This window comes from Lampris incognitus, chromosome 4 (genome assembly GCF_029633865.1).
Source record: "Lampris incognitus isolate fLamInc1 chromosome 4, fLamInc1.hap2, whole genome shotgun sequence".
Lineage (NCBI taxonomy): Eukaryota > Metazoa > Chordata > Actinopteri > Lampriformes > Lampridae > Lampris > Lampris incognitus.
In genome coordinates, this window is record NC_079214.1 from 30,090,581 (window position 1) to 30,105,340 (window position 14,760).

Sequence of the window (14,760 nt, forward strand, 5' to 3'; positions counted from 1 at the left end):
TGCGAACTACAAGTGGAACTACCCTTTAGTTGGCCCTCTCGAGTGTCGTGTTTCCATAGCGATGTAGGAACCACCGGGCTCATGGATTACATTCCCTGTTGTAGTCCTGCTTTAACTTTTTTATTTTCTCCTGGCACTGCTTGGCTGTGTGACGTATCCTGAGCCCATCCAGGTGGCAAGAAATTTTGAGGTAAATCTTCTCGTTTCCCCTCGAGGACTCGAACCCCCGCTGAACCTCATCGGTGGCGTAGTAAGCCAACAAAGCCTGCACCTCCTCGTCTGTCCATTTTTCGTCTGATTTCTCCATTTTACTTGATCGAAATTCTGTATTATTTGCTACCACACAGGTTGGTTGCTGGCTTATAAAAATGGCACTTGTTGAACACCGAAGTAGTAGGCTGGTTGCTTCCGAGTGGCACGGTGTTATGGGTTGGCCTGACGGTCCTAGGCCCGCCCACTTTTCACCAGGCCCACCCTACAATTTTCCTACCCAAAAAAAAATATATATTATTTTTTACAAATTTTCATTTGGTCATAAATGATTCGAAATCAGCCAATAATCACATGATTTTGTGCTAAAAATATTTTTCATAAACAATTTTATATGTTGATGTTCATGCGCAAGCAAGTTCATGAGACACGTGATGTGATGTTTGACACCGGTGGGATAGGCTAGGCTAGTTCCAACTGCCATACCAAGCGTTGCTTTTTTCACGAAAACATATAAGCGGTTGGCTATGCTACCGTATGTGGGTGTAGGCTATGGCGCAACCAGCTTTCTTTAAGTTTTTTTAAACGTACACAAATGGTGTCAGACTCGGAGTCGTCACTGCAACCAGGAGATGACCAAGAGTTAGTATCCACAACTCCACGCTCTTCCTCTCCGCCACGGTCTTGTGATCATAGAGATTTGTAGACTGTGATTGATAGTGATTGATAATGAACTCTAGTAGCATGTCTTTACATGACAGATGACGTTATGAGCGAGTTCTGAATACTGGCTCGCTGCTCTGCTCGCGTTACTCAGGCGTTCCAATTCAATTCATTTAAACCTCCTTCCCAAAGGGGACTTTGTATGCTCTACGCAACGCTGTAATACCGAACTGCACCACTCTAGGTAGCGCGTAGGGTGGGTATTGGGACAGGGCCTTTGATTGGGTTGTGGTTGCTTGGTCACAGACCTTTTGCGCCCTCTATTGGTCGGTCAGTGATAGAATTATAGTTCAAAATGGTCACTCACTGGCTTTCAACGTTGGCAAGTGATGGTACTGCTGCTGTTCAAGCAATATATATTTTGCACTGAGTCATTTTTAACATTTTGGCTCATTTTGTCAATGTTGCATGATTTATGAGGGTTTTTTTGTGATTCCATTTGTTATTCTATCTAGCTCGATTTTGGTCTCAAAATGCACCAAATTGATGCATTTAAATTATCAATATTGAAAAATTTTCTTACGGGGGAGCATGCCCCCGGACCCCCCTAGGGAATTCCAGGCCCATCTATAATTGGCCTGGCCCACCCAAAACTGAAATCATGGAGCCGTGCCTGCTTCCGACATTCAACCAATCAGCGTCGAGCCCCGCCCAGCAGGTTTTCAGGGCCGCTCAGAAGTACCTACCCCAGAGCAGGGACTACAGACGTTCCCGTAAAAGTCCCAGTAACAGTTCCAGTCAGGGTAGTTCCTCTAGTGGAAACACGAGCAAAGCTGCCGGCCCCCTAAAAGGTTCGGGTAGTTCCGCTGGTGGAAAAGGGGTCATAGAGACACCAGTCCACCAGATTGCCCATACACAAATTCACAATCGCATTCAGTCCTATTGGCAATCTAGTCTCAAATTCAACATGCGTGTCCTTTTGGACTGTAGGAGGAAACCGGAGTACACAAAGGAAACTGACGCCAACACCTGGAACACATGCAAACTCCATACACGAGTTGAGATCAAACTCAGGACCCTCGCAAGCTGCCCACCTGTCTTCCTTATTTTTATTCATCCTTTCTTCTCTCCTGTTCCCCCACTTTTCCTGGTTTTCTACAATCTTTCTCTCTCCTCCCACCTTTCCACATGTTATTTTATCATTCTTCATCCAGAGGGAGAGAGATGCAGGCAGCCGCTGTATCATCTCCATGACGTCCAGCACCATCACCATCCAGGACCCACGGAATAACCACAACCACCGTTCCTTCTGCTTTGACTATGCCTACTGGTCCCACAGCGGCTTCACACGAGACCGCAGTGGTCTTTTCCTGCCTGGAGAACCAGGAGGGCGCTATGCTGATCAGGTTAGATGATGGACATCTAAGATCTTCTTATATATTCTAAGTACAGGCAGATAGCACTCAAACAGGCACCCTGATATACAGATATAGCAACAGAGATAATGACAGTCTGCCTTGCCCTTGTCTAAGATAATAGATAAAATAGGAAACAACTAATATTTAATGGTTCCTGATGCTGGGTCAATAAAGTATGGTATGAAGATAGAAGTACTACAGAAAAGAAGAACATATCAAAAACAACACAACAAACAAAGGATTTTGGGGATTAATCAAAGAAAGTTGAATCAGTTCATCTGGCCATGTTTGTTGAGAGATACGTTTTATCACTCATCTAAGTGACCTCTTCAGTCTAAACTGACTGCAGGTATACCCACCCTTATAAACAATGCAGTTGCATTACGATGGATGGATTACTGAGCATGCATAATGAGATTTTTAGGATTAATTTATTTCTTAAATTAATAATCTCCCTTGCCCATTTGCCATTCCTAGATATGTAGATGCTGTCTGATTCTTAAAATTATTTCTAAGCTTCTTTGGCATGCTAATAGCCTAAAAAATTAGTGTCTGGGTTGAATAAATGTGGACTGAATCGATGCAGAATGTCAATAAGACGTTGTCTGAACAAGATGGCATTAGGTCACAGGGTACCCAAAAGGCGCATTCACAGCTCATATTTTACCCTATTTTGTCCAGGGTAGTGTCTTCCAGGACCTCGGTGAAGGAATCCTGGAAAATACACTGCAGGTAAAGAACCAAGGCTTTATAATATAATATCATTATACTACTAGATGGCCTCATGCATATGAACATCAGCGAGATCTGCCTATTTTTCACTTGAATATGTTATTTTCATTGTACCTGTTGGTTAATAAGGTCCATTTGCCTAAGATTGGAATAAGTGGGGTTCTACTTTTTTCTATTCTATTCTATTCTATTGCATTGTGAGCCCATTGAAGTGGAGTGTAGAGGCTTTGCTGGCCGCTCACTGTGTAAGATTTACACTCTACCTTTGCATCACTGGGGCTGCTAAAAGGAAAGCCATCAAGTCTTACGAAGGAGGCTGCAGAGAGGGCTTCCAGATGGCTTTGGATCAGAAGGAGTGATCTGTCGGCCAATGCTGCTGGGACACAAGCCAGGGCCTGATCAACCCTGGCTGGGTTGCCTGAGTGAGGGTGTAAGATGTGGAAAGACCTTAAACACCCGAGGACCTCAGAAAACGTCACCGATGATGTGTCCCAGTGCATCCTAGGATGTATCTTCAAATCATTCAAATTGGTTCAGCCAGTGACGTCCAGGAATAGGCTGGGTGACCACCAAGAACAGATTGGTGACAACTGGAGAGACAGTTGACAGCTCGGAAAGATGGCAACTGGGGCAGAAAGGGGTAGCAGCCCAACCTGTATCTTTCATGAGGAAGAACCCACAAAAGCTACAGATAAACACACAGAGATATATCCCCAGCGGGGGGAGAATTAGTACCCTAATAGGGTGGACCTAACCATGACAATTTTGGCAAACAGATTATCAACGACGACAACTCAAAGATGCATTTGCGGCAAGATCTGCAAGAACAAGTACAGCCTTAAAATTCATCAGGCCCGAATGAAATCCTTGGCACAGAGGGGAGCAGCGCAGCGCATGGGATCCACTCCTGGTGAGGAGCAGGAGGAGCCCAGCCTAGAGACACCCCACAGAGCCCAAAACCTTCATGTGCCAAGCTGTCTGGCTCCCAGCAGAGTAGTTCAGCAGAGTCAAATCAAGTGGCCTCCAGGAAGCCACACACAGAGTGGCGCCACTGTGACGAGGACGAAGCCAGAAAACAAGTCCATCAACTGCAGCAAGCGCTTCGAACTCTGGCAAGGCAGTGCAATGATAGAAGCAGTCCAAGTACCAGGCGCTGGTGGATGAGTGCCGGAAGAGAGGCTGGAAGGTGCGTTGTGAGCCCATTGAAGTGGGGTATAGAGGCTTTGCTGGCCGCTCACTGTGCAAGGTCTGCATTCTACTTGGCATCACTGGGGCTGCTAAAAGGAAAGCCATCAAGTCTTCCTTCCATGTAGGCTACAGAGAGGGCCTCCAGGTGGCTTTGGATCAGAAGGAGTGATCTGTGGGCCAGTGTTGCTGGGACACAAACCAGGGCCTGATCAACTCTGGCTGGGTCGCCTGAGTGAGGGTGTATGATGTTGAAAGACCCGAAATACCCGAGGACCTTAGGAAACATCACTGATGATGTGTCCCAGTGCATACTAAGATGTATCTTCGAATTTATTCTATTCTATTACATTACAGTCTTTTAGCCGACGCTTTTATCCAAAGCAACTTAAAATAAGTGCATTTAACGTAGGAAATCAGGAGAACTACTAGTCATTAGAGGTCATAAATGCATCTTCTCTTTAAACAAGCATCTAAGAGCAAAACCAGCGCTAAAGTAAAAGCGCGAGAAAGAGTTTAAAAAAATGTATGAGTGAATACAATAAGTGCTAAGAGCAACTAACAGGGTAGTAGTTCTTGAAGAGGTGAGTTTTCAACCTGCGCCGAAAGATGGGCAAGCTCCAGAGGTCTGATGGCCGACACCGGGGTGCCAGCAAGGAGGGAGTTGCTGTAGTCCAGCCAGGAGATGACCAGAGCCTGGATGAGCACCTGTGCTGTCTCGTCGGTGAGGAATGGGCGAATCCTCCTTATGTTATAGAGGAAAAATCTGCAGGCGTGCACAACTGATGCAATGTTTGCAGCAAACGACAGTTGGTCGTCCAGAATCACACCCAGATTTCTCGCAGTCCGAGTTGGCGTCACCACGGTGTTGTCAGTGGTGATGGCCAGGTGTCGGTGCAGGCAACCGTTCCCTGGAAGGAACATCAGCTCTGTCTTGTCCAGATTGAGCTTCAGGTGGTGTGTCGCCATCCACTCCGATATGCCAGTCAGGCATGCAGCAAAGTGTGTCTCTACTTGTGTGACAGAGGGAGGGAAGGACAAGATCAGCTGGGTGTCATCGGCATAACAATCGTAAGAGAAGTCATGCGAGGGAATAACAGAACCCAGGGATGTCATGTACAGGGAGAACAGGAGAGGACCCAGAACCGAACCTTGTGGAATGCTAGTAGTCAGTCTCCGAGGCTCCGACACAGATCCCCTCCATGTCACCGTGTAGGTGCGACCCGTCAAGTAGGATGCAAACATTGAGAGTGCAGAGCCTGTGACACCCGCTAGAGAAGAAGATCTGGTGGTTCATTGTGTGGAATGCAGCTGACAGGTCCAGGAGTATCAGGACAGAGGACAGAGAGTTTGCTCTCTCTCTCTTGCTCTATTCTATCTTAGTTGAATGTTACACTTTGTATTTTTGTCTGCAGGGCTACAATGCTACTCTACTGGCCTATGGACAGACAGGCTCTGGGAAGAGTTATTCTATGATGGGTTATGGGCCTAATAAGGGCCTTGTCCCTACACTGTGTGACCATCTGTTTCAGGCTATCAAGAAAAACCAGGACACCAGACAGTGCCAGGTAGGTTGGTGTGTGTGTGTGTGCACGCGTGTGCGTGCGTGCGTGGCTCTGTGACACTGTTTATTATCAATACTCATAAAGAGAGCGGATAGTGGGGGAGAGTAGATGCTGTGGTATTTTTTTTTAAATTATTTCTTTTTTTTTCTTCTTTTTTTTTGGTTTGATGTGCCCCTACACAGGTCTTTTTCAGTATGCTGGAAATCTATAATGAGCAGGTAAAAATGGGGGATAACAGGAGATGTGGGGATAAGCTAATTCATCTACCATGGCCTGTATCGTTGTCATTATTTCCTAGTCTTTTTCCACTGGGTCGGTGTCTATTAAGTCTTGGGTTTTTGCAAAATCCTTTCCTCTCTTTGGCTTCTGCACATATAATTCATTGTTTTAGTGCATCGTAATCTGCTGCCCCTGTACCACTTCCCCACCTCTATCCTCGTGACTTACCTTCCTTTTCTCATTTCTCCATTTCTCTCAATAACTGCTGCCAGGAGACGTTTCCTTTATCTCTATGGCCATTGACAGGCTTTATATGGACATGGATAAAGCTCTGTGCATAGATTTCACAAATGTGCTTTTAAAGAGAGAACGTGTCTTGGATGTGATCTTAATGCCTTTGTATCATGCTGCTCTTTCTATTGTGTTACATCTTTATTGCAATATGTTTTTTTGTATAATTTTGCATGTATTTCGATTGCTTTGTCTTTGTAAAGTGTGGTAACCCTGGCAGAATTATAATATTTCAACAGGAAGGACATTGCGTCTTTGAATTTGTCTTTCTTTTTCCTTATTTCCTCTTTTTTTGTTCGAGATTAACCTGCTGCCTTTTCTCCTTCTGCCATGTCTGTCTAAATGGTTGACATCTCTCTTTTGCTCTCTCTCTCGCTCTCTCATATCTAGGTGGTAGACCTGCTGTCTCGGGGGTCTCGAGCTCCAGGCGGGTTAAGGGTTAGAGAAGAGCAGCAGAGGGGTTTCTATGTGGAGGGTCTCCGCACAGTTCCCTGTGACAGTGCACTACAGGTAGAGAGATCAGTGGATAGATAGATGCATGGAGAGAAAGAAGGAGAGATGGAGAGAGTGAAATTGACCTTTCGCAAAGTCCCGTCCCCCTTAGTTACTGTTGCTATGCCCGTCAAGCATTTCAGAACTATCCAGGAAGTAGCCGGAAAACACCAAAACATGAAGGAAGAAATCGGCGCATTGTGTGGGTAAAAGTAACAGTAATAATATGTTAGCTGTATTAGCTATCAATAATAGCTAGTAGCAAGCTTAGCTAGGAGCAGACAGGTATTTTTATTGATTTTGGATGGATTAAGCTGGCCATGGGGTCTGCTATACTGCGAAATCTATTGCCGACATTGCGCTTCTTGTGTTCTGGGTTTCAGGAAGGGAAAGAAAATTACACCCCCTCCAAACTTTTCAGATATCTAGTATCCGATTTGCAGATCCCATAGGCACACCGTTTCAGCATTTTGCTGTGTGTTTGAAAGCTTGACGGACTGTTCCTAAGGTAGGATTGGACAAGCACCGTTCTGGGGTGGTACTTTGCGAAAGGTCAATTGTGAGGCTCCTGTAGAAAAGCAGTGCAAAACTGGTGTGACGATACCTCCTCCACATCCCCCTTGAAATAGTTAGTGTTTGTTTATTAGTCTCAGAGGGATAAACCTCTGTTAAAATCAACCCAGTACACATTTTGAATGCAACTGTGAAGCATAATTTTTGATTTCCATTATTTTTTTGGGGGGGGGGCTTTTCTCCCCAGTTGTACTTCACCAATTACCCTACTCTCCCGAGCTGTCCCGGGGATGCTGGCCATGGACAGGCTGCCAGGCCATCACAGGGCACAGGATGAGGTTAATTGGACACCAGAGGCTGAAAAAGCCTTCATCAAATTAAAACAACAGCTGACCATTGCGCCAACGTTAGGTCTACCAGACATGACCAGATCATTCACACTGATTATGAATGAAAAACAGGGCTACATGACTTCAGTGTTACTATAGGAACATAAAGGGAAGTGGAGGCTGGTGGCATATTTCTCAGTGAAGATAGATGTGGTGGTACAAGGTCAACCAACTTTGTCTACATGCTGTAGCAGCAGCAGAGGAGACCGTGTTTGCACCTAATACAAGTGGGATCAATATTGGGATAGAGTTTGGACGGTTTCTCTCTCGTGTAATATAAATGATGCAGCACTTTAAATTGAATGAGGTGATGCCTAGGGCAGAGAGGTGGTGTGAATGCGCTGTAAGGAATGTTTCCACATCTCCTCAGTGAACTCGATGTTTAAATCCTGTTCCCAGGCTGATTTTGTTTTGTCCAAGGACGGTGAGCCAGTAGCTTGGATGATCTTATATACTAGTTTAGAAACATTTCCCTTAGTATCCAGGTCCGAGTCCCACATGATGTCTAACATGACCTCCATTAATTTTAAGATATTTTGCCTTCTTTTGAGCGCTTTTCCATGCTCTCCATGGGTTAGGGAAAAGGGTAAAGTGGGTTGCTAATAATATAAATCTCAAAACGGTTCCCTAGGTGGGGCAGTTGATGGAGCAGGGGATCCGGACGCGAACCACTGCTGCCACGCACATGAATGCCAACAGCAGCCGCTCACACATGCTCATTATACTCCAACTCAAACAGGTGAATAATTCTGTGTGTGCTCTTTTTCAGTGTCAGCCTTTTTAGGCAAGTGTGGATACCCCAGAAAATCATTTGGGCAACGTGCACGCAGGGTACATTTAGTCGGGTTGGAAGCATGTCTGAACCTCAATGACACACCTACACTCTCACCTAACAAAGCCTCATTTGTAATAAGATTCAAGAACTCCAGCAAGGTTGTCATCAAGGTGCCTTAGTTGAATCCTTCTGTGATTACTACTGTGTGATAAAGCAGCTGTGTGTTTGTTGAGTAAAGTTACATTGAAAAGAGGCTCCCATTCAAATTTCTACTCTTGCACACTATTCAGTTTAAAGGAAAAAATATCATATACATATGACGGTGAAAGGGAGTAGCCTTGAGCTTAGAGAGAGGCTCATATCTGGAGGATTGCTCATTTGAATCAACACACTACTTAGGACGATGTGGCTATGGAAGATGAACATTGCTTTCAACAACCAATACAGAGATGCCTTTGCACAAGGCAGTTACTCATATGGAGCTCTGCTCAGTGGCCAAGACATTGTCTGAAAAATGTCTGTTCAATAAATGGTAAATGTTATTTTGGTACTAAACCCTAATAGATATTTATATATTTTCTAAACTCAAAGATTTCGGGTTTATTGTGACCATTTGTTGTTTTTTTCTTCTTTTTTTTCCCCCTGTGTCTTTGTGCTAGTGGGCCCTTGTATCTTTCTAGAAGTGTTGTTATATGTTTTGTCAGATTTTAGGATTTCCTTTTTCAATCTTGATTTTGTTTCATCCATGCATCCATTATTTGAACCGCTTATCCTGCTCTCAGGGTCGCGGGGATGCTGGAGCCTATCCCAGCAGTCATTGGGTGGCAGGCAGGGGGACACCCTGGACATGCCGCCAGGCCACCACACAGGGCCAACATACATACACACACACACACATTCATACCTAGAGACAATTTAGTATAGCTGATTCACCTGACCTACAAGTCTTTAGACTGTGGGAGGAAACCAGAGCCCCCGGAGGAAACCCACACAGACACGGGGAGAACATGCAAACTCCACACAGAGGATGAACTAGGACGACCCCCAAGGTTGGACTACCCCGGGCCTCAAACCCAGGAACCTTCTTGCTTTGAGGCAACCGTGCCAACCACTGCGCCACCGTGATGCAATTTTATTTTTAAACGAATTTTTTTTTTTTTTGTTGAAACTATTTTGTTTCAATCTGTTTTCATTTCTCTAGCTGTGTCTATATGTGTGTCTGTGTCATTCTGTCAGATCTTTTCCAAAGAGAGCATCACAAAACACTCCAATGTTAACCTGGTTGATTTGGCTGGCAGCGAGCGTCAACGGGTCTCCGGTTCAGAGGCTGACCGACTCAAAGAGGGCACAGCCATTAACCTCAGCCTCACCACGCTGGGAAATGTCATCAGGTCTGTCTGCAGTCATTACATTCAATTTCAATTAGTTAAGTTTGGTTTAGTTTGAAATGTGATCCTCCTCTCCTCTCCTCTCCTGCAGTGCTCTAGCTGATGTGGCAGTAGGGAAGAAGGTGGTCCATATCCCCTACAGAGACTCAGTGCTTACCAAGTTGCTGCAGTCTGCATTAGGGGGCAACAGTCGCACAGTTATGGTAACCATCTTATTACCGATTTGTGAAGATACACTGCAAGTTTAAGTAAGCAAGTCCTCCGTTTTAGAAAGTGGACACCCTATTTCAAAGGGGCATTGCTTCTATTTTGTCTGTGCTTTTATCCTTTAGTATCTTCAGATGCTTAAACATACGTAACACACTGTTCACCGAGGTTTTCTGGTTTCCGAAGTATGACTTATAATGGTTTTATAGATTGCTACACTGAGTCCTGCTGATATCTGCTATGAAGAGTCTCTCTCAACCCTGCGCTATGCTGAAAGGTGTGAAAGTTTGTTGTCTTTAAATTACATTGACTCGCAGTATAATGACTGAAAACTAAGAGAAAACCCATTCACCTTTTCTAATTTTTCTCCTCATCACTCTTTCCCCCTTTAATCTCCCTCCCCACTTCACCCATATCTCTTTCGGTCTCACGCCTTCTCTTCATGCCCTTTCTTCTCGTCCTTTCTGTCGTTGTTTGCTTCTATTCCATCGTACCACCTATTTTCCTCTCTTCTTTGACCACTCCTATTTCAATCTCCATTTCCTCTTCCATTTCCTGTACCATATTACCTATCCATCCCCATGCTTCAGGGCAAAGCGCATCCAGAACCGGGCAGTTGTCAATGAAAGTCCAACAGAGCGTCTGGTAAAAGAGCTGAAGGCTGAGAATGGACGGCTTCTGCAGCGACTGAGCCGACTGGGCCAGGAGGGACGCAGAGCCGATGACGAGACCAGTAAGACCGGTGAAATAGATTTGAATAGCATAGCTTCTTTGGGGAATCTGTGAGCCCCAAAGCTTTGCATCAATGCAAAAGTGTGCCTGTGTGTGTGTCCAGAGGAGCTGCGTCAGTTGCTGACCCATAATGAGCTCCAGATTCGAGCCATCCAGACTCTTTGGGAACAACACCTGCAGGAGGCGCTGAAGGACTGGGAGTTACAGTATGCTAGTATCACACAGGTGTATGCACGTACGCGTGCGCACACACACACAGCTACACACAGATTCACATACTTGAAAATGTGCTTGATCGACACAAGAAGACAGAGACATAGATGGGCACACACACACACACAGACACATACATCATAATTACTCTTCCCATCTCTTAATACTTTTTTAATCGTCCTGATTTTGTCTTTCTCCCCTTTCAGGAGAGGAGGATGATGCAGATGCATCCCTACATCCTGAACATAAACGAAGACCCTCAGCTGTCTGGGGTGGTCAAACTTTTCATCCAAGAGGGTTAGCTAATCTTCACATTTCTCTTTTTATATCTCTTGTTGTCTCTGTCTCTCTTTCTCTCACTCGTTGACAATATGTTTCTACATCGCTGTCTGTGTCATTTCATTCTCTCTCTGTCACCATCCTCTGTTTCTCTCTCTGTCTCTCATCTTTCTCTCCTTCTCGGTCTTCGATTCGCTGTCTTTCAATCTGTTGCTCTCTTTTTTCCTCTGTCACTCTCCACACCCCCATCTTGCTTTCTCTCTCTCTGTCGGGGGAGAACAGATGTCGATGCAGGAATAGATAAGTGTGACTGACTGTAGATTGAAGTAACCAGTTTCAGATCGGCAGTCATTAAGGTACTGGTGCATACAGGTACATTGCTAATGTTTTTAGAAATATAACTGGCTGCTGCTGTTACCAGACTTTACTAAACTAAATGAGGTATTAATCTCTTTAATAGGATTGCAGTCTCAGTAAAAACTGTTTTGTTTATTTTAGGGAATGTGTGAATCGTCTGTGTGGTATTATCTTCTCTCAGGTGATTGGGACATTGGACTTTCTGACTCCTCCAACAGATCCATCTCTATCAAGGGCTTAGGGTGAGTTGTTCTAATGTAAGCAAATAGGGCCCATCTTGCATAAGGTGTCTCACAGTATTCAAAGACTGGAAATTTAAATGTGAGATGCTCCTATACAAAGACTTTTAATTCTGTTTCTGCTGTCACCCATTTACCTTTTCTTCTCAACAATTCCCAGAGATTAATGAAATCACGAACATGTAAATAGAGATGGCGAAAAAAGTAATGTTTTATTTGAACCTAATTTAATAGGCTTTCCAAAGGACCATGCTGCATTCCCTCATTCAAATTAGCCAAAGACTTACTTTGAGGGATAAAATGACAAAATCAGTTCAGCAAAAAGGTCCATACAATTGAGAACTTGATTTTGATATGTATGAATAGTTCAGGGCGGCACGGTGGCACAGTGGTTAGCGCAGTCGCCTCACAGCAAGAAGGTCCTGGGTTAGAGCCCCCGGGTAGTCCAACCTTGGTGGTCGTCCCAGGTCGTCCTCTGTGTGGAGTTTGCATGTTCTCCCTGTGCCTGTGTGGGTTTCCTCCAGGGGCTCCGTTTTCCTCCCACAGTCCAAAGACATTATAAGTCAGGTGAATCAGCCATACTAAATTGTCCCTAGGTATGAATGTGTGTGTGTGTGTGGGGGGGGGTAGTGTGATAGTCTGGCGGCCTGTCCAGGGTGTCTCCCTGCCTGCTGTCCAGTGGCTGCAGGGATAGGCTCCAGCATCCTCGCGACCCTGAGAGCAGGATAAGCAGTTCGAATAATGGATGGATGGATGAATGGTTCAAACCTGTCAGGCAGCATTGTGGTACTTTGTGAGTGATACAACTAACTGCAAACTGAATTGTGTGTGTGTGTGTGTGTGTGTGTGTGTGTGTGTGTGTGTGTGTGTGTGTGTGTGTGTGTGTGTCAGGATCCAGGAACATCATGCTGTGTTCAGGAATGAACAGCGCCGGGTTTCACTGGCCCCTACAGCAGCATCAAAAGTCATCATCAATGGTACCCTTATCTCCCAGACGACTGAGCTGCAACACCTGGTGGGTCTCTATGGACACCAATGACGTTTGAGTTTTGGTTGTAGGTTCTAAAGGTCTTAATGTTTTACAGATGCACATACATGCTGTCACACTTATAGTACATAGAGACACTCTGTACTCCACGGAGCTATAATTGGATGTCTCTCTATCTCACACCCACAGGTACACACACACACAGCATAGTTAAACTCACACAGAAAGCATCTCTCTCTTTTCTTCTCTTCTCCTTGCAGGACCGACTCATCCTTGGCTCCAACTCTACCTACCTGTTCATTGGCTATCCATCTGAGAGAGGTGTGGATGACTGGAGCCGCTATGACTATGATTACTTCCAATCTGAACTGGCTGCTGCTGAGGGCATTCATCTGGGTGAGAGGAGGCAGACATTGCAAGAGATGGAGGGATTGAAGTGGGCAAAGATAGAATTATATGCTGAGGGTATTTTTGGATGAAACCCATAATATATACATCTTATTGTCCTGTAAGGGACATTTATCTTAAACATAATATATTTTGATGTACTCTTTCAATTCCCCAGCAGAGCCCATGTGATAGGTAGGTTTTAGTATCTTTCTCAGGGGTGCCTTTAAAAGCATGGCAGCCCAGCAAGTCAACACTGGCCCTTCAGTTGTGATGCAACCTCATTACCCATATAAGTATCTGTGTGTGTGTGTGTGTGTGCGTGCGTGTGTGTGTGTGCGCGCGCACACACGCGCGCTTATGTCTACACCTGTGTGTAGGAGAGCCAAATGCTGAATCCAGTCAGACAGACCCCAGTCTCCTGGCTGTCTTCTATGACTATATTAAACTGATGCCGATGGTGGCTGAGGCCAATCAGATGAGCCAGGAGCTGAACAAGGTAACACACAGACACAAACACACATACTTATATAAGCCATCAGCGCCACACTTTTTACAAAGGGTTTACTCATTCTTAGGTTCATGAAACGTTTGTCATCAGTATTGTAAAGATATTCTGTAATGTGGGCATCCAGGTAGCGTAGTGGTCTATTCCGTTGCCTACAACACAGGGATCGCTGGTTCAAATCCCCATGTTACCTCCGGTTTGGTCAGGCATCTCTACAGACACAATTGGCCGTGTCTGCAGGTGGGAAGCCGCATGTGCGTATGTGTCCTGGTCGCTGCACTAGTGCCTCCTCTGGTCGGTCGGGGCGCCTGTTCAGGGGGGAGAGGGAACTGGGGGGAATAGCGTGATCCTCCAACACACTACGTCCCCCTGGTGAAACTCCTCACTATCAAGTCAAGTTTATTTATATAGCACATTTAAAACAACTACAGTTGAACCAAAGTGCTGCACAAGCTCAAAACACAATATAAAATAAGTGACACATATGAATATAAAAATACATGTGAAAAGACATAATAAAATAAAGAAATTAAAATGTAAACAATAAAATGTGTGTGTGCCAATATGTGGTGATGCTAAGGGACCACTCGAAGACACCCGTCTGTTAGCATACGCTTCTTTACTTGAACACCCACGTCACACTCCTCCTCCGCTCTTAGTCACTTACATCCTGTGGCAGGATGAGGAAAAAACACAGGAGACGAAGGCGAGTTTGCTGTTTATTCCTCAGCTCCAAAACCAAACTACAGCAGGAACAACCCTGCACCAGCAAGCCCGGGAACGTAAACCACGCCCCCAGCTCACAGTCCTGCTGGGTGAGAGGCATAGCCCCTAGTGTCCGCCACACAGCCCCCCCCCCCCCGAACACCCAGAAGGGACTTCTGGAAAGAAAAATAGTGTCTCACTGGAGGCTTAAGCAGCCTGCCATAACGGCTGCGCCGTCCCTCAGCCGAAACAGTAGGTGAAACACTGTCCAAAGTCGGCTGAGAAGCAGAACGCTGAACCCGTGA

General features: G+C 45.3%; 1 protein-coding gene across 1 annotated transcript in view; it reads left to right on the forward strand.

The window, feature by feature from the left end:
- The window catches only part of kif28 (kinesin family member 28), a 54,697-nt gene that overhangs the window by 17,210 nt on the left and 22,727 nt on the right, over positions 1–14,760 (forward strand). The window contains exons 4-19 of the mRNA XM_056279330.1: positions 1,864–2,279; positions 2,973–3,023; positions 5,624–5,776; positions 5,956–5,991; positions 6,674–6,793; positions 8,309–8,416; positions 9,689–9,843; positions 9,932–10,043; positions 10,257–10,324; positions 10,638–10,780; positions 10,883–11,004; positions 11,199–11,289; positions 11,810–11,870; positions 12,759–12,882; positions 13,116–13,251; positions 13,623–13,741. Coding sequence (XP_056135305.1) covers positions 1,864–2,279; positions 2,973–3,023; positions 5,624–5,776; positions 5,956–5,991; positions 6,674–6,793; positions 8,309–8,416; positions 9,689–9,843; positions 9,932–10,043; positions 10,257–10,324; positions 10,638–10,780; positions 10,883–11,004; positions 11,199–11,289; positions 11,810–11,870; positions 12,759–12,882; positions 13,116–13,251; positions 13,623–13,741 — 2,015 coding nt within the window. The remainder of the gene's footprint in view (positions 1–1,863; positions 2,280–2,972; positions 3,024–5,623; positions 5,777–5,955; positions 5,992–6,673; positions 6,794–8,308; positions 8,417–9,688; positions 9,844–9,931; positions 10,044–10,256; positions 10,325–10,637; positions 10,781–10,882; positions 11,005–11,198; positions 11,290–11,809; positions 11,871–12,758; positions 12,883–13,115; positions 13,252–13,622; positions 13,742–14,760) is intronic.